A 22,600-nucleotide genomic window follows, 5' to 3' on the forward strand; every position below is an offset into this window, starting at 1 on the left:
TCCTTTTAATCTGGAAACCCCAGCGCCCCCCCCCCCAAAAAAAAAAAAAAAAACACTGCTGTCGAGTCAGCTGCAAAAGCACGGACAGAACCAAGGTAAAACCCCTTTTTTTTCGTGGTAGGCCCAAGCTTTGCAAACTCAGACCAGTTTCCCTCTGGAGCCGCTCAGGCCTCCCTCCAAAGTGCTCGTTGTAAGCCCTGCCCTGCCCCAGCACAGGAAGGTTTGCCGACAACCCCCACCCGCCTTCCCTGCTTTTTAGGCTTTTCCCAGCGGCGAAATCTCCGGTCACATGACGATGCGAGCACTGCGCATGTGCAGCTGCCCGGTAGTGCGGGTAGTAAAGACTGGCTTTCCTTTTTAGACACTTATTCCATTGCTCCGCCGCTCCACTTCCGAGTCTGGGGGACGCATCGGCCTCATTACCCCCCCGCGTGTTGGCCAACAGACAACTCACCTGAATCCGCAGCCTTGTCCCACACAGAGAGTTGCAAAGGACAGGACACCTCCCTCCTCAGGAGTGCGGCGCACAAGCTTCCTGTTAACCCGGTGCCAACAATCAGCACCCGCGCCATGGCCCGGGTCTTGGCGGACCGGCGGGAGGGCCTGGAGTCAGGAAACGCCGCTGAACCTGAGCAAGTGCTCTCTCGGCTCCACTCTCCAAGCCCCGGCCCGTGTCTTGAGCAGTCCCTCAAGCCGACCTGCAGGTGGCAGAGAAGAGGCGACTGGTGCTGAGAGGTCTGTCCGCCCGGAAGACGAGGACGAAAAGCGATCCTGGGGGCTGTGGAGAAGTCGGCTTCCCCTTGGTTTGAGGGCCTGGAGCTGGCTTCCAAGGCAAGTTGATGTGTTCAGGAAAATTCTCTACTACTGCTTGTCCCCACCCAGAAAAGGCTGGAAATCATGCAGATTATAGTGTGAGAGCTGCCACCACAGGTCTGATATTTACTTTGTCCTAGGTTAAAATCACCACAAAGTTACAGTAAAGCAAGAAGAAAGATTTTTGTTTGGTATGTGTTCCAAAGGACAAAAGTGGGAAACGGACAAGCATGCTACCACAGCTATGTTTGTCCTGAGTCTGAGGAATGTTACAGACTCTTCAGTATATATACCATACAAAACAAAACCCCCAAACCTGTTGTGGTTGAGTCACTTCCAACTCGTGGTGATCCTGTAGGACAGAATAGAACTGTCTCTTCGGGTTTCCAAGGAGCAACTGGTGGGTTCAAACTGCCAACTTTTTGGTTAGCAGCTGTCTCAGAAGTACCACAAGTGGGTGGTTTTAACAGAGAGAAATTTATTGTCTTCACAGTCCAGTAGGCTACAAGTCCAAATTCAGGGCATCAGCTCCAGGATAAGGCTCTCTCTGTCGGCTCTGGAGAAAGGTCCTTGTGATGCCTCAGTCTTTCCTTGGTCTGGGAGCATCTCAGCGCAGGAACCTCAGGTCCAAAGGATGCGCTCTGCTCCCAGCACTGCTTTCTTGGTGGTGTGAGGTTCCCATGTGTCTCTGCTCGCTTCTCTCTTTTATATCTCAAAAGAGATTGCATTAAGACACTAATCTGTCAACCTCATCAGTAACCTCATCACAGTGATAGAATTTACAACACATGAGGAGATCCCATATAATCTCATCATAGTGGTAGAGTTTACAACACATAAGGAAATCACGTCAGATGACACAATCATACAATACTAGGAATCATGACCTAGCCAAGTTGCTACACACATTTTTTGGGGGGACACGATTCAGTCCATGACAGCAGCCATACCTCTTAACCATTGTGCCACTAGGGCGCCAATTAGTATATATAGACATTACAAATGGGTAAAAATCATTAAAAGCTTCACCTTTTCACAGATTGACTAAAAACTGCTAAATCACCATGATTCTACATTTTAAGTTGTTTTTCTTAATAATCTTTGGTACAAGTTTCAGTAACAACAGGAGGGTCTTCACTGGTCTAACAAATCTTACTATTTACTAAATGCTAAGGGAAAAAGATAAGAGTGGAAAATAGGTGGGTCTTACATGCTTTAAGTATCTTATTTGTGTGAAAGATTTCCTAAAAGATGTTTTCCAGGATTGCCTTAAACCCACTGCCGTCAAGTCGATTCCAACTCATAGTGACCCTTTTGGACAGAGTAGAACTGCCCCATAGAGTTTGATGGATTCAAACTGCCAACCTTTTGGTTAGCAGCTGTAGCTCTTAACCGCTACACCACCAGGGTTTCCAGGGTTGTTTTTATAGCTCAGGGTCCAGTTAACGTGTCCTTGTTGCTCCAGCTGAGTCACATTCCTTATATGCATAGGCAGAGGATGTCAATTTTTTATTTCTTAAGTCAACTTCAGTGAAGAACCAGCCTACTACAATAAAGGTCAGTGCTTGCTGAGACCTTTGCTATCTTAATATTCTATGTTATAATGTGGGAGGGACACACCAGCAGTGCCAGAACAAGCTTTCTTCTAGGGCCTCAATGGCCACTGCGATGGTTAAAGTTGGGTGTCAGCTTGGCTGGGCCATGATACTTGGTGCTCATTATTCCTTCTTTCCCTCCCAATTTCTCCCACCTGTAATAGAAATGTATCTTGTGCCTGTTTCACCATTGTACTTTGAAAGCAGATAACTTGTATTCTAGATTTCACAGGTTCACAGAGAAAAAGGAATTTTGCCCCAGGATGTAATTTGGACTTGGAATTAATTTAAGACTTTTGGGATGATACAATAGGGTAAAAGTGTTTTACATGTGGCAAAGACATGAATTTTCAGGGGCCAAAGGGTGGAATGTCATAGAGTGAATTATGTCCCCCCAAAATGTGTGTCAACTTGTCTAGGCCGTGATTCCCAGTATTGTATGGTTGTCCTTCATTCTGTGATGAGATGTAATTGTCCTGTGTGTTGTAATTCCTAATCTCTGCCTGAGGGTAATAAGGCAAGATTAGGTTATGTTAAAAAGGATTAGGGTGGGATATAACACCTTTACTCAGGTCACAGCCCTGATGTGATTTAAAGCTAGTCCCTGGGGTGTGGCCTGCATAACCTTTTATCTTACAACAGATAAAAGGAGAGTGCATCAAGCCTGGGTGTGGAGGGGGACCTCAGTACCACCAAGAAAGAGGAGCTGAGAGCGAAGCACATCCTTTGGACCCGGAGAACCTGAACTAAGAACCTCCTAAACCTAGGGGAAGATTGATACCAAGACATAGAGAAATGTCCAAGGAACGCTGGGCCCACAGATGTTGAAAGGAGACAAGAACCTTCCCCCAGAGCTGACAGAGAGAAAAAGCCTACCCCTTGCGCTGGCACTCTGAATTTGGACTTCTAGCCTCCTAAACTGTGAGAGAATAAACTTCTGTTTGTTACAGCCATCCACTTGTGGTATTTCTATTATAGCAGCACTAGATAACAAACACAAAATTTGGAAGGTGGAGCTGAAGTCCAAAGCTGAGGGACCTCCACCCAGAATCCAGAGAGCATGGCCAACACGCAGAGTCTGGAGGGCAGGGCTACTGCATAGATGGTCTCAGAGAACCGAGGATTATTTTCAAGACTTGAGAGATAATGTAAATTGTTTTTTGGTGTTTTTTACTTGCTTGGTGATTGTTAGCCCTTCTTTCCCTCCAATTTCTCCCATTTGTAATGGAAATGTCTACATTGTGCCTCTCCTACCATTGTACTTGGAAAGCAGGTAACTTGTATTATAGCTTAGGTTTCATCTGAGCTTCAAGACTTAAGACAGACTAGGAAGAAGGACCTAGCAGTTTACTTCTGAAAAGAATTAGCCAGTGAAAACCTTATGAATAGCAGGGGAACGTTGTCTGATACAGTTCTGAAAGATGTGCCCCTCAGGTTGGAAGGCACTCAAAATATGACTGGAGAAGAGCTACCTCCTCAAAGTAGAGTCAACTGTAATGACCTGGATGGAGTCAAGATTTCGGGACTTTCATTTGCTGTTGTGGCACGACTCAAAGTGAGAAAAAATAGCTGCAAACATCCATTAATAATCTGAACTTGGAATGTATGAAATATGAATCTAGGAAAATTGGAAATTGTTGAAAATGAAGTGGAACACATAGACATCTATATCCTAGGCATTAGTGAGCTGAAATGGACTAGTATTGGCCATTTTGAATCGGACAATCATATGATCTCCTATGCTGGGAATGACATCTTGAAGAGGAATAGCGTTGCATTCATCGTCAAAAAGAACATTACAAGATCTATCCTGAGGTACAGAGCTGTCAGTGATAGGATAATATCCATACACCTACATGGAAAACAAGTTAATATGAATATTATTAAAATTTATGCACCAACCACTAAGGCCAAAGATAAAGAAACTGAAGATTTTTAGCAACTTTTGCAGTCTGAAATTGATTGAACGTGCAATCAAAATGCATTGATAATTACTGGTGATTGGAACGCGAAAGTTGGAAACAAAAAAGAGGGATCAGCAGTTGGAAAATACGGCCTTGGTGATGGAAACGATGCCAGAGATAGCGTGATAGAATTTTGCAGGACCAATGACTTCTTCATTGCAAATACCTTTTTTCAACAACATAAGTGGCAACTATACATGTGGACCTTGCCAAATGGAATACACAGAAATCAAATCACCTACAACTGTGGAAAGAGACCGTGGAAAAGCTCACTATCATCAGAACAAGGCCAGGTGCCGACTGTGGAACAGACCATCAGTTGCTCATGTGCAAGTTCAAGTTGAAACTGAAGAAAATTAGAACAAGTCCTTGAGAGCCAAAGTACATCCTTGAGTATATCCCACCTTAATTTGGAGATTCTCTCAAGAATAGATTTGACATGCTAAACATTAATGACCGAAGACCAGACGAGTTCTGGAATGACATCAAGGATATCATACATGAAGAAAGCAAGAGGTCATTAAAAAGACAGGAAAGAAAAAAAAGACCAAAATGGGTGTCAGAAGAGACTCTGAAACTTACTCTTGAACATCGAGTAGCAAAAGCAAAAGGAAAAAATGATGCAGTAAAAGAGCTGAACAGAAGATTTCAAAGGGTGGCTCCAGAAGACAAAGTAAAGTATTATGATGACATGTGCAAAGACCTGGAGATAGAAAACAAAAAGGAAAGAACACACTCAACATTTCTCAAGCTGAAAGAACTGAAGAAAAAAATAAATCAAGCCTCAAGTTGCAATATTGAAGGATTCTATGGGAAAATGATGAAATGACGCAGGAAGCACCTAAAGAAGATGGAAGGAATACACAGTGTCACTATACCAAAAAGAATTGGTTGACGTCCAGCCATTTCAGGAGGTAGCATATGATCAGGAATCGGTGGTGCTCAAGGAAGAAGTTCAAGCTGCACTGAAGGCATCAGCAAAAAACAAGGCTCCAGGAATTGATGAAATACCAATTGAGATGTTTCAACAAACAGACGCAGTGCTGGAACCTTTTCAACCAACTAGAAGAGATCCATATTTATGCCTATTCCGAAGAAAGGTGATCCAACTGAATGCGGAAATTATTGAACATCATTAATATCACACGCAAGTAAAATTTTGCTGAAGATTATTCAAAAGAGGCTGCAGCAGTATGTTAACAGGGAACTGCCAGAAGTTCAAGCCAGATTCAGAAGAGGGATATCATTGCTGATGTCAGATGGATCCTACCTGAAAGCAGAGAATACCAGAAAGTGTTTTATTGACTATGCAAAGGCATTCAACTGTGTGAATCATAACAAATTATGGATAACATTACAAATAATGGGAATTCCAGAACACTTAATTGTGTTCATGAGGAACGTGTATATAGATCAAGAGGCAGTCGTTCAAACAGAACAACCGGATACTGCGTGGTTTAAAGTTAGGAAAGGTGTTCGCCCGGGTTGTATCCTTTCACCATACTTCTTCACTCTGTATGCTAAGCAAATAATCTGAGAAGCTAGACTACATGAAGAATGCGCCATCATGATTGGAGGAAGACTCATTAACCACCTGCATTATGCAGATGACACAGCCTTGCTTGCTGAAAGTGAAGAGGACCTGAAGCACTTACTGGTGAAAATCAAAGACCACAGCCTTCAGTGTGGATTGCACCTCAACATAAAACAGAAATCCTCACAACTGGACCAATAAGCAGCATCATGATAAACGGAGAAAAGATTGAAGTTGTCAAGAGTTTCATTTTACTTGGATCCACAGTCAACATTCATGGAAGTGGCAGTCAAGAAATCAAAAGATGCATTGCATTGGGCAAATCTGCTGCAAAAGACCTCTTTAAAGTGTTAAAAAGCAAAGATGTAACCTTGAAGACTAAGGTGCACCTGACCCAAGCCATGGTGTTTTCAGTCATCTCATATGCATGCAAAAGCTGGATGATAAATAAGGAAGACTGAAGAAGAATTGACACCTTTGAATTGTGGTGTTGGTGAAGAATATTGAATATACCATGTACTACTAAAAGAATAAACAACCCTGTCTTCGAAGAAGTACAACCAGCATGCTTCTTAGAAGCAAGGATGGCAAGACTTCGTGTCACATACTTCGAACATGTTATAAGGAAGGATCAGTCCCTGGCAAAAGACATCATGCTTGGTAGAGGGTCAGTAAAAAAGAGGAAGACCCTCAATGAGATGGATTGACACAGTGGCTGCAACAATGGGCTCAAGCATAACAACGATTGTGAGGATGGCGCAAGACTGGGCAGTGTTTCGTTCTGTTGTACATAGGGTCATTACCAGTTGGAACTGACTCAATGGCACGTAACAACAACATATTTGTGTGTGTGTTTTTATGAGGTATGTGTGCGTATTCTTCACTGATTTTGCTTCTCTAGAGAACCCAGTCTAAGACAGCCACTAGTCACATAATAGAGCAAGATTTTGGCATCAGGGAGAGATGTTTCTTAACATCTAGTCCCAGAACTTTGTGTAAGTTATTTAACCATCTTGAACCTCAATTTTTCCATCTGTGAAATGGGAACAATAATATATACCTTGCAAAATTGTGACAAAGATATTTGATTTACCAGAAAATTGTAGCTCACTCATCTCTTCAAAAAATATTATATTCTTTCGGGCCCCCTTCCAAATGCTTTAAGGGATATAAAAATGAGCAAGACAAGGATTCATGCCATTACCACTGCTTTTTTCTTTTCTCTCCAATCCATCCCCACAACCATTTTACATATATAAATATAAGTACTAAATTTAAGTGAGTTTTCCCAACATTATACAACATTTCAATGATGAGGCAAGGGCAGGTCCCTAAGGTCTTCTGAATCCTGTGCTTGTGCTCTTTTCCATCATTTCTTTCTACTTCCTCATTTCTCTTGTCTGATCATTGCAGATAGCCAAACTTGAAACCTCATAATCTTCTTCAGTAGCTTCTGTTTTCAAATCCCTGGTATCTATCAGTTCCCAAGTCTTTTTGATCTCTGTTATGAATTGAGTTGTATTCCCCCAAAATATGTGTCAACTTGGCTAGGCCATGATTCCCGCTATTGTGTGATTGTCCACCATTTTGTCATCTGATGTGATTTTCCTATGTCTTGTAAATCCTATCTCTGTGATGTTAATGAGCCAGAATTAGTGGCAGTTATGTTAATGAGGTATGACTCAATCTACAAGATTAGGTTGTGTCTTAAATCAACCTCTTTTGAGATATAAAAGAGAAAAGCAGAGAGACAGGCGAACCTCATACCACCAAACAACGGAGCCAGAATAGCCTGTCCTTTGGACCCTTGGTCCCTGCGCTGTGAAGTTCCCCCAGAGCTGACAGAGAGAGAAAGAAAGCGTTCCCCTGGAGCTGGCACCCTGAATTTGGACTTCTAGTCTCCTAGACTGTGAGAGAATAAATTTCTCTTTGTTAAAGTTATCCACTTGAGGTATTTCTGTTACAGCAGCACTAGATAACTAAGACAGTCTCTTATTCATTTTCTCTTAAATCTAATTCCATCAAACCACACCCTAGAAAATTGTCCAAATTATACTTACACCAACAATATGTCAAAGTGTCTGTTTTTTAATTTTTTTATTATGCTTTAGGTGAAAGTTTACAGAGCAAGTTAGTTTCTTATTATACAGTTAATACACGAATTGTTTTGTGACATTTGTTGTCAACCCTGCAACGTGTCAACACTCTCCCCTTCTCGACCTCGGGTTCCCCATTACCATTCGTGCAGTTTCCCTGTTCCTTCTTGCCTTCTTGTCTTTGGTTTTGGTCTGATATGCCCCTGTAGTCTTGTATACATGGTAGAGCTATGTGTGTTATTCTTTGTTTTATAGGCCTGTCTAATCTTTGGCTGAAGGTTGAACTTCAGGAGTAGCTTCAGTATTGAGTTAAATGGGTGTCCAGGGGCCATACTCTTGGGGTTTCTCCAGTCTTCATCAGATCAGAAAGTCTGGTCTTTTTTTGTGAGTTTGTATTTTGTTCTACATTTTTCTCCAGCTCTATTGTGATCCCTGTCAGAGCAGTTAGTGGTGGTAGCTGGGCACCATCTAGTTGTGCTGGATTCAGTCTGGTGGAGGCTGTGGTAGTTGTGGTCCATTAGTCCTTTGGACTAATCTTTCTCTTGTGTGCCTTGTTTTCTTCATTCTTCTTTGCTCCAGATGGGATGGGACCAGTAGATATATCTTAGATGGTCTCTCACAATCTTTTAAAACCCCAGACACTACTCACCAAAGTAGGATGTAGAACATTTTCTTTATAACTGTGTCGTGCCAATTGAGCTAGATGTCCCCCAAGACCACGGTCCCCAGCCCTCATCCCACTAACTTGGTCCCTCAGGGAGTTTGGATGTGTCTATGAAGCTTCCATGACTTTGCTTTGGTCAGGTTGTACTGACTTCCTCATTATTGTGTACTGTCTTACCTTTCACCAAAGTTACCACTAATCGATTGTCTCGTTAATGTTTTTCTCTCCCCACCACTTCCTCCCTCCTAACCATCAAAGATTGTTTCTTTCTGTTGTAAACCTTTTCTTGAGTTTTTATAATAGTGGTCTCATGTAGTATTTGTCCTTTTGTGATTGACTTACTTCACTTAGCATAATGCCCTCCAGGTTCATACATGTTGTGAGATGTTTCACAGATTCATCATGGTTCTTTATCATTGCATAGAATTGTATTGTGTGTACGTACTATAGTTTATTTATCCATTCATCTGTTGACGGGCATTTAGGTTGTTTCCATCTTTTTGCTATTGTGAATAATGCTGCAGTGAACGTAAGTGTGCATATGGCTGTTTGTGCAAGGGCTCTTATTTCTCTAGGGTATATTCCTAGGAGTGAATTGCTGGATCATATGTTATTTCTACTTCCAGCTTTCTAAGGAATTGCCCTATTGTTTTCCAAAACGGTTGCACCATTTTGCATTCCCACCAGCAGTGCATAAGTGTTGTAATCTCCCTGCAACCTCTGCAACATTTGCTATTTTCTGTTTTTTTGATTCATGCCAGTAATGTCAGGGTGAAATGACATTTCATTATGGTTTTGATTTGCGTTTCTCTAATGGCTAGTGATCGCAAGCATTTCATCATGTGTCTGTTAGCTATCTGAGTGTCTTCTTTGGTGAAATTTCTGTTCTTTTCCATTGCTCATTTTTTAAATGGACAAAGTGTCTATTTTAGTGCACTCTTGTCAACTGTAGACATTTAGCATTCTGAAAAGTAATTGCCAACAAATTAGCTCAGTCATTTAGTTTTTGCCTGAATTATTCCATTAGATTTCTAAAGAGAGATCTACTCCCGTTCTCTGTTTTGCATTCAACTTCTAGAGTAAACTTCATAAAACATAGCTCTCAATCAGTCACTACCAATCTTCAAAAACTATCGGTGCTCTAAATTTCATAAAGAATTAAGACTAACTACATTAATGCGGTACAAAAAGTATTCAGTGATATGTCCCCAAATCATGTTTATATCTCATCTTCACAACTTCTTATGTCTTATGCTATAGCTAAACTGAATTACTTATTGTTCCCTGAACACATCTTCAAATTGTCCACTTCTCTGTGTAAGTGGAAAACCTTTGCTTGTGCTGTTCTTAGGACACGGCATAGTTTTGAGTTATGTTTCCAGTAAATGTGAATTTACATTAGTTCTTCACTCTCTTTTTCTTTTCTCCTTATCAACAATATGCTTTTTGAAAACAGCTATTCAAAATTTTGGAATGTAATGGCCATTGAATAGAGGTAGCCATGGTAGCTTGAGACTTCTCATTACCTTAGTCTTCAGGTAGTGATCCTCCCATCTCCAGAACTGGCTATATCTTAGTCCAGAGCTATAACTATAGGGTAGTGGGTCCATGACTTAATACTGGCATGACTGTGTCTTTGTGGAAGAAGAGTAATGACTAGATGACCTAGGGAAAAGTGGAATTGCAGAATAACTGGGATAGTTGCTTTCTCTTATAGTTACTTTTCAGAGTTACCGTGACCTTTTTATTTAACTTCTTTCTGGTTATTTATCTTTGCATAAGTTCCTTCTAGTCATTCAAGTCCAGCTTAAAAGTTGCCTAAAAGAGGCCTTCCCTAACTACTTGAACAAAAATAGCTAGCTAGCCAGTGAGTATCCTAATAGCTTTATTTTCTTCACATCACTAAACAATTTTAGAAGTTGTTTTTTTTCCTCTTTACTTATTTATTGTTTCTATATTTTTTGTCTGTCTTCTACTGTCAGCACCAAGAGGACATAAATGTTGTCATATTCCATATATAGTGTCCCTGGCAACCACAATTAAAGTTAGAATTCTTAGAGAATATTTGGTTTCACTAACTGTTTGCCTAGAAGGTATATGAGCCTTTTGAGGAGAATACTTAAGGAAGATAGAATGCATAGGCTGGATGGTAATTTAGTTGGGTGACTTCATTATTAAACATCCTTTCCCAGAGAGTGCTATTTTATGATGTAACATGACTGTAATAATATATCATGTCAGTCAGCGAACAGATATCTAGTAGTGTGCTGCACACTGTCTGTCCTAATTTGTGTTATTGATAACTTGAATGACCATTGATGGCATACCAAACAGTTTGTAAATGATATAAAATGAAAATGGATAACCTCATAATAAATGATAAAATTAGCATTTTTAAGTATTTCAACAGACTGTCAGTGAAACAAATTTAAAAGAAAATATTTGTAAAAAATTGAACAGGGATATTCCTTGTATCTAGGAAATAATTTTACAGAATCATGGAGAGAAGGCATAGAATTTTAGTTGATTCTAAACTCATTATGAGTTAACAGTACAATGGAGCTGCCAAGATAAAAAGTAAATATGAACCTGAACTGTGATAAATGAATTGCAGTGTGCAGAACAAGAAAGGTGACAGTCCCACACTACTTAGATTGGCCAGACTGCAGCTGTGATGTTATGTTCATTGCTGGGTCCCAGATTTTAAGAAAATCATTCAGAATTTGGTGCAATTCCAAAGAAAAGTCACAAGGAAAGGAAGAAGACTTGAAATTATCTTACTTGAGCAGGTAAAAGGGTTGGAGATTTCTAGGCTAGAAAAGATTTAGCGGGAACATGAAAGCTGTCTTCAAGTATGTGAAAGACCTTAAGGGAGAAAGAATTGGATATTTTCAGTATACTAAAATCAATTGATGAAAACTATAGAAAAGTAGATTTTGGCTCAACTCAAAGAACCTGTTCAAGGAAAAATTTGACATATATTCATCTAAAAATGACATGAATTTCCTCAGAAAGTAGCTTTCTGTTTGGAGAATTTTCAAGCAAAAACTGCACGAACACTTAATGGGGGATATTGTAAAGGTAATTGAAGTACTGGATAGAGCAGTGGTCTTCAAACTTGGGTACCTGTAAATAAATGATGATTTTCTAAATGGTGCCCAGGCATAAATAGTTTAAGGAAATCAATATCCAGGTCCTCAGCTGCCAAAGTTACTTTTTATTGATATATCTGTAAAAGTCTTTGTTTTCAAGCATCCTCCCTTTCACAGTTGCCCTTCAACTTTACAAAAGGAAGGCATATCTCTCATTTATCTCTAATCTTACATGTAGCACCACTTTAAGAAGTAAAAACTTCTAGTCTGCCAAACAAAGGACAATTTGAAATATTGGAGTTGGTATTGATAAAGTGAATGATTCAAATTCTTCTGCAGTTTAGTTGGGTTCCCAATTCTTTTAGCTAAATTGAAGGAGAACCTAATAGAATTGTCAGCTGAAAATTATCTAAAATAATTTTCAATGATGGATCATTTCTGTTTTGACATGTAACTAATAATACAGCATCATATCACACTTAAGTTTTGTAACAATCCTTATATACCTTTATAGGTAGGGAAATTGATGCTCAGAGAGGTTAAGTGACCTGCCTTAAATCACAAAGCTAGTGTGGTAGAGCTGGGGGTTTTATAACACCTGTCAGGTATAGTGTCTTGCTTATTGCACAAGGCTCATGAGATCTATAAGCTGTACTTTCTGGCTCTTCTGTGGTCCCTTCATTTCTTACTTTTCTAGAAAGAGCTTAAGTGTTACAGTTCTGGCTTCACAGAATTTGGGAGATTGGAAAATGACATTACAGTAATAAAGATGAAATCAAGACCCTCAGAGGCTGAATGAATGAAAGTTTTCCAAACTTCTAACTTGCCCTACCCAGGCCTGCCTCCTCCCAAAATATACTCTTTAAACATACTTTAATAAATGTTAGTCTGGTGTTATGGATTAAATTGTGAACCCCTCCCCCCAAAAAAAATATATATTGTAAATCTTAACCCCTATACCTGTAGTTATAATCCCATTTGGAATTTTTTTTCTTTGTTATGTTAATGCCATAATATTAATGTAGGTGTGTCTTAAATCAATCTCTTTTGAGATATGAAAGAGTAGATTAAGTAAATAAGCAAAAAAAGCACAGATGGGAGAAGATAGATGCCACACCACATGAGATCTCCAGGGAACCAAGTAACAGAAGCTGAAAAGAGACAAGGACCCTCCCCCAGAGTCAATAGAGAAAGCCTTCCTCTAGAGCCAGCATCCTGAATTTGGACTTTTAGCCTCCTAAACTCTGAGGAAATAAATTTCTGTTTGTTAAAGCCACCTAGATGTGGTATTTCCATTATAGCAGCATTGGTTAATTAATATTAACCATCTGGTAAGAATATTATTATAGCATTAATTCCGATTTCAATTATCTTGCAATATATGATAAAGCTCTCACAACTGGGTTAAACAATACTATAACAGAAACTTCAGAGAGGGAATTTAAGTTACAAAATTTGGTAGTTGGAAAAGCACAGACTTTGGAATTAAGAATCCCAGCACCACTTATACATCATGTATCCTTAAGCAAGTTATTTACTTTTTTTTAGCCTTAGTTTTCTCATCTAAAAATGATAATATTCTGTAACTCACAGAGTTTTTTTAAGAGTCAAATGTATTATTTGCTGCAACTTTTAATGGTATTAACAACTCTCTTTTATACATAGATCTCAAATGTGGTACCTTATCACAGCGATGTATCTGGTTCTTATTCTTGGAGCAACTCATGGTCTCTTTCGACATCAAAAATCTGTGAACCCTGAAGCAAATATGAACATTGTAAGTTGTTAGGAAATAGCTGATAAACTGCTGAAATAATAGAAAATGCTACTTTTCAAATTTTGGAGTTTTTATGTGAACAAAACTATACTTATATCTCTGTATTCATATATTTTGATATGGGTCAACTAATAATCCCTATTTACTATTCTATAGCTCCAGGTTCCTCTTTAGAGTGAATAGTAGTTAGAAAAGAAAAGGTTAGTGGGTTAGTTCTTGAGATATCTCCTTGAGGGTGGGGTTTTTATTTATTTTATTTTATTTTTTGTTTATCTTTGTGTCCCTGGTATATAAGATGGGAGTTTTGTAGATATTCTATAAATATATATTGCTTGAATGAATGAGGGAATGAATGAAAATAAAAATAGATAGGCCTGAGGCTGAAGGAGAATACTAATGTTCATTATTACATAATACGTTAGAAATAGCAAACCATTCAACTTAACTAAGAATTTTTTGCTAAAAGTTTTGGGTTTTATTTAATACAGAGCCAGATTATTTCCTACTGGGGCTACCCTGACGAAGCATATGATATTGTAACTGAAGATGGTTATATACTTCGCCTTTATAGAATTCCTCATGGGAAGACAAACAATATTAACAATTCAGGTAATATTAAATGCAGAAACTATTGGAGACTATCTGGGGTCTGAGGTTCTTACTTTTCCACATCTTCTAAGTGAACATAGGACAAGAAAAAGATATAAAGATTAAGCAAATAGTTAGCTTTTCATATGTCTCCCCCACGTGTCTCAAGAGGATAGCCTGATTCTCCAGTGGCTTCTTGTTCATAGAGTGGTGGAACACAAGTTTCCTTCAGGTTTCTGTGCTCATGCATGCTGATTCTCTAGAGATTTATTTGATGAGGGGTTAGAAATTCCCTGAAACTTAACCATATTATTATGTAGGTTTGAGGAAAAACTGGTAAAACTTTCCTTCCATGTCTTTGTGACTCTTCTCTAGTGATGGAGCCCTGGTGGCACAGTGATTAAGAGCTCAGCTGCTAACCAGAAGGTCGGCTGTTCTAATCCACCATATGCTCCTTGGAAATCCTATGGGGCAGCTCTACTCTGTCCTATAGGGTCGCTAATAGCAACAAGATCAGCTTCATAACAGCCTCATGGTTCCTTATTACAACAGTGGGTACATATGTGTCAGCAGAGTATGGTGCAAAATGCACTAAATTTGTCAGGACACCTGAGATATTGTCATAGATCTGCCAATTACTAGCAGACTATGTAGTGGATTGCTTTTGCTTGTTCATCGAATTGCCCAAATAAAAGCCAGATTTTTTTTTTTCTTCTCCGAATTTCTCCCCGAAAAGAATGTTTCTCATAGGACCCCTTCTCAAGTTCTTATTTTGAACGTTAAAATACTTAAGAGAATGCACATTATCTTGAAACAAACTCAATCAGTGTAACTTTGGATGCACATAATGTTCATATCTCTGAAGAAAGTACTATAATAAAGGACTTAAAGATAATTTTAAAATACAGTAAGTGCCCTAGCGTTGTCTAGAAGCAGCCTAGGGCAGGGATTGAGGTGCATTTGATTTACTGATGGTGTACTATCAGGAGAAAGCAATGTGGAGATCAGGACAGGGCAGGTGTAAGAGCTTAAGGAAGGATGTGACTCATCTTGAGTCTATTTGCAGCTTGCTCCCAGAGGAGCTCAATGGATTGACCACACAAGTGGTCTCACTTTGAAGTTAGGGAGCCAGCTTTTTGTGTTTCCATGTCAGTCAATCATTGCCTCTAGAAAGAGATATCTCCCGAATGAGGCAATTCCTGGTTCCCAAGGGAATTTCTACAGCGAAAGGGGAAATACTGAGCCCTTAGAAAGCAGCACTCACAAAAGCTGGGTAATGGTGCACCTCCTTAATAAAGGAGATCTGGGCTGGGCACCTACAGCATCAACTAGAGTCTACCCCTTACACTATGGCAATCCACTTGATTTTCACACTAAGTTCATTTCATCTAGGTACAGATTTTCCAGGATTCTGATTGTTCAGAATTTCTGGGAAAACTTCCAAGAGAAATTAGTGGGGCAAATTATGATACCTGCTTTTGCACCTGCACCTAAGACTGTAACTGATATTCATAAACTGCCTTTACCACCACACATTCTTGATTCCCCTGCCTCTTACGTAGCTTGCATAATAAGTAAGCCAGGCCCTCATCCCTAACGATTCCCATGTCCATGTCAGGCCATAGTTGGTGTCCTTACCCATTAACAGTTACATATGGGAGTAACAAAAGATGTCCCAGTGGATCATCTGAATGCCAAGTATATTTCTCCCTGTCTCCATTATGTATCAGCAGTATACCTCGTCGTGATGACCAGGGGCATTTACCCCTGCCAGTATAGTAACTCTGCAGAGCAGAGAAAGGAATTAAACAAGGATATGGTCTCAACGGGAGTCTAACTTCACCTTGGTTCCTGGGGAGATATGGAACATAAAGTACATCACAAAGTTTGTCCAACTTTGAAGTAAGGGAATGGCATTTTGTACCTTTATGTCAGTTAGTCATGTGGGTTGCCACCCCCCTTAGTGTGGGATCTTCCATTTAGCCAAGAGTGCTTTCCTCAAGAAGGACCAACTGCATACTATTAGCAGTTAACACTTACAATAGCTGGAGAATGGGATCATCAGCCTAGTTAATGGGATCTAGGCAGAGCACCAACAATATCTATTAGAGTAGATGATGATGATGTGGATTTTGTGTGAATGGCACTTGAGGCTTAGAGCCCAATTGAGCACACCTTATAGGTTTTCAAAAGGAGTTACGTCTCAAAAACCTGGAAATAGATTAGGGCTCTGGTTATGTGATTAACACTGTGGCTGTAATCATAATGACATCAGGATTAAAGATGTCTGTGAAAAATATAATCTTAAAATTATTTTATGAAATGTTTAAGTGGAAAAATAATATAAAATATTTTATGTAATGTTATTTGAAATGTGTATGGGTTCCCACATCACTGTTATATATTTGAATATTTCTTCTGTATTCCTAAAAGTTTTTATATTTAAATAAGACATGATATAATTGCCCATTTGGTTGTTTGAAAGAAATCTGTTAGTGAATTGTTTTAAGCATCACTGACTTACAATGGGATTAAACATTAGTAATTTACCAATTTATAGAAACAATATTTTAAAATCTTCAAACTGTCACATGTTAAAATTTTGAATTTCATATAGAAGATTTTTATGTAGACTTTTTTTTCCCCAGCTCAGAGGCTTGTTGTATACTTGCAACATGGTTTGCTTACATCTGCCAGCAGCTGGATTTCCAATCTTCCTAACAATAGCCTGGGCTTTATTCTGGCAGATGCTGGTTATGATGTGTGGATGGGAAACAGCAGAGGGACTACCTGGTCCAGGAAACACTTGTACCTAAAAACAAATTCCAAAGAGTTCTGGGCTTTCAGGTACAAAGACAATGAAATAATGTTTCATTTTATTTTATGTGTATTGAACATTTTTTTGACTGAAATAAAATATAAGTTTGACTCTTTTCTCAAGTCAGAGTTCTCAGTAGACCACCAAAATTTATGTAAAATTTGGCTTGAGCATTAAAGAATGCTCGTCTGATTTTGCGTTAGTTTCCTTTTTCCTTAGCAGTACCCTTTATTTCTTAGTACGCTATTGACCAACCTCCACCCCTGCTTTAACCAGTCTCTCACTCTATAACTCATATATTAGTCTTTCTCACTGTATTTACAATATACAAATGCCCTCTTTATAAGACTGCCTTGTAAATACTTCATTCCTTGACTTCTTTGTGTTCCCCACAAAAATATCTATTCAGTAGATACGTTATAAAACATAATTCATTGCTCATACCAAAAAAAGCATTGAAATTGCCTTTATTCATTTACCTATTCATTATTTTTAAACGTTAATATAACAATAGTGGGAAGTGCTAGTTTATTTCCATTTTTCTTTTGTAGTTTTGATGAGATGGCCAAATATGACCTTCCAGCTTCTATTGATTTCATTGTGAAGCAAACAGGACAAGATGAAATATTCTATGTAGGACATTCACAGGGCACTACTATTGGTATGCCAAGAGAGATTGTTGATAATATTCTTTAATCACTCTTGTTAAGGTTGTAGATAGATTTCTTAAATTGTAAATAAGCTTCTAGGCCTATATGTTAAACAAAGCAAAACCGTGAGACAAGCATGGCGTAGCAGCATGCCCTGGAATCTTATATGCTGCTTTGATTCACGTAGAGGCTTCCCTAATCACATAATCATTGAGTGAAAAACCAGGTTGTTTGTGGTTTTGTTTGTTTGCGATTGTGTAACAGTTGGATATACGTTTTGTTTAAAATCAAAGTGAGATCATAATCATCATTTGTTCCACAAGGGGAACTTACACATTATTTTTCTTTTTAAAAATATAGCATAGGTTTTACGAGCAAGAAAAACTTGAAAAGGCTATTCATGTTTTTGCATTTAGGGCAGATCAAACTTAAGAAGTAAACAAAAATGAAGAAAGTCTTCCTACAATTAAAGATGACCAGAAAAAAATCTTTTATTCCCTTAGAACTCTAATACCTCTATCTAATGCTTAACAACTTTACTTTCAGGCAAAAAATTTCCTAATACCTAACTTAATTTTCTTACATGGTACTATAAACCTGTTTACTCCTATTCTTTTAACTTCAAAGTTGGAAAAGCCATTTTATAATAGAAGCCAATGTTAAATAAGTCTTGTCTTTTCTAGGCTGAAGAGTAATACTTTCTTGTAGGAATAATTCACTTCCTAGGAGCAAAAGCATGTTGTATAACAATCTAATCTCATTTTCCATAGATCTTTTCTGTGACATTTACTAACCAGGTGTGTGACTTTTAGTCCAAATTCTCTTCAGCTCTTCAACTATTTGAAACCAGAATCCCTGAAGAATTAGTAAATAAGGAATAAAAAAAAAAAAAAGAGTGATGGACCAGAGCTTATTGACTCATAATATGTCATGTATTTCTTTGATTATTTGACTTCTCAGAACACAGAAAATAGAGTAAAACCCATCAGAATTAGAGAAGATGTGCAAGGAGATAGCCTGAAAAGATAGAAAAGAGGGAACAACTATTTGTCATATTAATGACTCTCAGCTACCAGTGAAATGTAAAATAATATTTAATATCATCTATAAGAAGGCAGGAAAGTTTTTAAATATATAAAGTAAATATTAAAACAATTTGACGTTTATTGAGTATTTCATTTAAAGTACAGAATTCATCTGTCTGGAAAATTCACTTATTTGTCATCATTGCCAGTTATACAGATGTTTAATATTGTTCCTGATATTTTAAACTATGATGTTATAATTCTGATTTATTGCTCAATTATTATTCTTTAATCCTAACAATTGGCATTATTTTGTGACCAGTATGCATGTCACATACTGGGTAATAATTATTTGATAAATGAAGTAAGAAATAATTGAGTAAATTAATTATTCAGGGACCATTTTGAACTTACTGCTATTCTCTGTGGTGTCATTTTTACCTGCTAGTAGTTGCTTAAGAATATCTTACTAATTTATGTTTTATTTTCTTTCAGCTTTGATAACATTTTCCACCATACCAAAAATGGCTGAACGAATAAAAATATTTTTTGCCTTAGCACCAGTTTTTTCCATTAAACACTCAAAAAGCCCTTTAATTAAGATGGCATACAAGTTGAAGTCAGTGATCAAGGTATGTTCTACCTTTCTTTTATGTAGTTGATAACCCAAAATGACAGTAATTCTGTTTTCAGAATAAGAGGTCTTGACTATGTTCATACAGCCTCATGTATGAATTCAAAGTTTTGGTTTAATTTTTACTATGTTCTTAACTTTGTTTCTACAAAGGGATAGAAGTTTACTTACAACAATCGTAGACACCTCATTGTGAGAGAAAATACAGTTGTGAAATTATTTCTACATCATACTTCCAAGTTTTTCCCTTAATCTATATTTTTTAAACTACTGCAAGATAATACATTTGGTTGTAAGCGCAGTGAACTTCCTGCATCATTTCTTAATGAATTAGTGTAGTCTTCCAAATACGAATAAAGTAAATTTATTTTACAGGCTTTTTCTGGAAATAAAGGCTTTTTACCTAATACTGCATTTAAAAATTTTGTTGGTTCAAAGCTGTGCCCACTACAGCTTCTTGATAAGATTTGCCTCAACATCTTGTTTATGATCTATGGATATGATCTGAAGAACATAAATACGGTGAGAATAAGTTGTATTTGAATTGTATTTTTGCCCGTCTCTGAAAAGCAGCTCTTAATAATGCTTACTTTATGCCTTGTGTATAACTCTATGATTAATCCACATATATTATTAGTTAGATTGTCTATCTGATTTTATGACTACATCAACATTATGCAGCTAATTTGAATTAGCATGCTGGGATTATTTTTCTTCCGTATTTGTCTTGCTGTCTGTGAAGACCAGAAAACAGCCCTGAGATGAGTGTCTTTATTAGCTTTAGCTATTAGGTGTTAGTTTCTTGAGGCTTCTTGTATGTAGATTCTCTTCTGTTCAATTATTAAGGAGCTCTGGTGGTGCAGTGGTTAAAGGGCTCAGCTGCTAACTGAAAGGTCAGCAGTTCAAACCCACCAACTGCTCCTCAGAAGAAAGATGTGGCAGTCTGCGTCTGTAAAGATTTACAGCATTGGAAACCTTATGGGATGGTTCTACTCTGTCCTTCAGGGTCACTATAAGTCAGAGTCAACTCAAGGGCAATCGGATGGTTCTATTCATTTATTTCCCATAACTCCACCTCTTATACTGTGGTTCCTAACACTCCTTCCCTTTCTTGTTGATGCCTTTATAATTAGAATTAGTGCCTGCCAGTTATCTTCCAAGCTACCAGCATTTATCAGGCAAGATCCTGGAGTAGGAAATTATTTTGGTGCTCAAGCTCCTATTATCCAGGTAGACATTAATTCTAACATCTTTATGCATATTAAATGGATTGATCTTAAAGATGTAGACATTAATTCTAACATCTTTTCTGCATATTAAATTAAAAATTCAAATTTGGCAGAAACAATTGTGACATTTGGACAGTGGCCTGTTTTTGCACCTGGGCTTTTAAGAATCAATCTCTCAGTGAGAGCCAATTTATTCATTCAAAATAAAAGATATACTCCTAATTCCTTAGCACATTTTCATGCCACAAATCAGGTTGATTTTATTCAACCCAAGTGGGCTGTATAGCCAATTACATAAATATGAAGGATGCTCTTCATAACCAAAGAAATGAACTCAGTTCGCTTTTTTCCCATAAAGGTGTTAGCAAAGTACCTTCTTGCATAGAAGGTAAAAGAAACTAATACGCTTTCTCATATTTTTCTGTCCATATAGTGTTATGGACTATATGGAGTGGAATGAATGGAGGAATCATAAGTATAATATTCATTCTTACTTGCCTCATTCATTCATACATAGTATATTTTGGGTACTGTATGTGGCCATTGCTGTATTTTCTATAATTATACTGTGGTACCTCTCTCTGAGAACTCTTTTTCTGTGGACTACTAGAAAAGATTATACTCTGACTTTCTAGCCTTCGAATTTGTGGGTCCTTGAAGCCTTGGTGGCACAGTAGTTAAGAGCTCGGCTGCTAACCAAAAGGTTGGCAGTTCGAATCCACCAGCTGCTCCTTGGAAACCCTATGGGGCAGTTCTACGCTATCCTGTAGGATTGCTGTGAATCAGAACTGACTTGACAGCAATGGGTTTGGTTTTTGTTTATCTGTGACCAAAGTTGGTAATGTCATAGGTTGTAATATGGCTCATGTACTAAGTAGAAAGTTTGAAGTAGCAGAATTTTGCATGCAGTGTATTTGGGAACAGTAAGAGTGATCCTATCAAGTGATAGCAGTACTGTCAGGTGATAGCTGGATTCAGTCCTCTTGAGCTTATCAAGCTCTGTGGAGAAGCTGCACTCTGACTTGGAATTTCTTTGCAAGAGCCAGTATGAATAACCAAAAGAAAACTTGGCAGTTTCTAAGAAGGTAGTGAGCAGAATCAGACCAGTGTCACCCAGGGATAGGAAACCAGTGTAGGAGAATTTAAAGCAAGCAGGATGCAAGAAGAGGTGGCAAAAACTCTTACCAATGTAACTTGGAAAATGTTTCATCAGACAACTCCGAATTTTTATTTCGTCCAGTTGTTATGATTGCTTGATGGTAGCTTACAGAAAGAAATCCCAACACTTACAAAGAGAGATGAGCCTGAAACATCTGAGTACGATTAATGAGGATGTATGGTTATGAATTTGAGTCTCTTTGAGGAAATGGATTTCTTATTGCCTCTTTTCTAAAGCTGAAGTAGAGACTCTGGTAAACATCTCAGGTTACTCATGAATAAACATGATGAACATCCATGAAAGTGACTGGTAATCCTCTTCATCCGGAAGGATGAATAGGACAATATGCTTTGGGTTGAGTAAACCTCCACTACACATGAGGGTCAATAGTAGTGACCCAGATGGAAATAATATCTGAAATGTGGCATCTAAGAAACTAAACAATATATTGGAGTTTATCTCAAGCACAGGGAAAATTTATAATTAGAGACTCCAGTGAATACCTATGAGTTTAAATCATAGAATGTTTCTATGAAAAGTCTGTACAGGCCATTTTAGATTGTTCTGTCAGAACTATGCTCTTGCCAGTCCCAAGTGCCCAGAATTGCAATGGGAACAGAAGAGATTTCTTTTTCAGCTCCCAGGCATCCAAATGGCAAGAATGTTAAAAGGAGATGCCATAGCAATTAAAAATACAGTATGAAAATTTCACCTCAGGTCATGAGTGAGTGACAGGATCCAGATTTATCCTCTGGCCATAAACAACTAGAGAATTTGTGAAAATACAGGAAACAACTATTTTTAGACATTAGAAAACAGACGGTATCAGACTGTGATCTCTGAGAAATGGGAAATACATGCAGTAAGCCCAGCCATGGTTCAGGCTTTGTGCCTAGAGGCAAATAGGAAACTGTGGCCCAGGAAGGAGACCTCTAAGAGCCCAGGACTTTTGTTGAATCAAG

The 22,600-nt window shown here is 38.2% G+C and overlaps 2 protein-coding genes across 3 annotated transcripts in view; one reads left to right on the forward strand and one right to left on the reverse strand.

Annotated features, from left to right (window-relative positions):
* The window catches only part of RNLS (renalase, FAD dependent amine oxidase), a 313,877-nt gene extending 313,246 nt beyond the window's left edge, over positions 1 to 631 (reverse strand). For both annotated transcript variants that reach the window (XM_023739756.1, XM_004369903.3), the window contains exon 1: positions 455 to 631. In XM_023739756.1, coding sequence (XP_023595524.1) covers positions 455 to 572 — 118 coding nt within the window. In that variant the 5' untranslated portion in view covers positions 573 to 631. The remainder of the gene's footprint in view (positions 1 to 454) is intronic.
* Positions 632 to 13,386: 12,755 nt separating this feature from the next.
* LIPJ (lipase family member J) overlaps positions 13,387 to 22,600 on the forward strand; it is a 28,968-nt gene continuing 19,754 nt past the window's right edge. The window contains exons 1-6 of the mRNA XM_023739758.1: positions 13,387 to 13,535; positions 14,024 to 14,144; positions 16,871 to 16,970; positions 17,493 to 17,602; positions 19,112 to 19,248; positions 19,626 to 19,772. Of these exons, the coding sequence (XP_023595526.1) occupies positions 13,431 to 13,535; positions 14,024 to 14,144; positions 16,871 to 16,970; positions 17,493 to 17,602; positions 19,112 to 19,248; positions 19,626 to 19,772 (720 nt within the window). The 5' untranslated portion in view covers positions 13,387 to 13,430. The remainder of the gene's footprint in view (positions 13,536 to 14,023; positions 14,145 to 16,870; positions 16,971 to 17,492; positions 17,603 to 19,111; positions 19,249 to 19,625; positions 19,773 to 22,600) is intronic.

The sequence above is a fragment of the Trichechus manatus genome, unplaced genomic scaffold (assembly GCF_000243295.1).
Source record: "Trichechus manatus latirostris isolate Lorelei unplaced genomic scaffold, TriManLat1.0 scaffold00007, whole genome shotgun sequence".
In the NCBI taxonomy this organism is placed as follows: domain Eukaryota; kingdom Metazoa; phylum Chordata; class Mammalia; order Sirenia; family Trichechidae; genus Trichechus; species Trichechus manatus.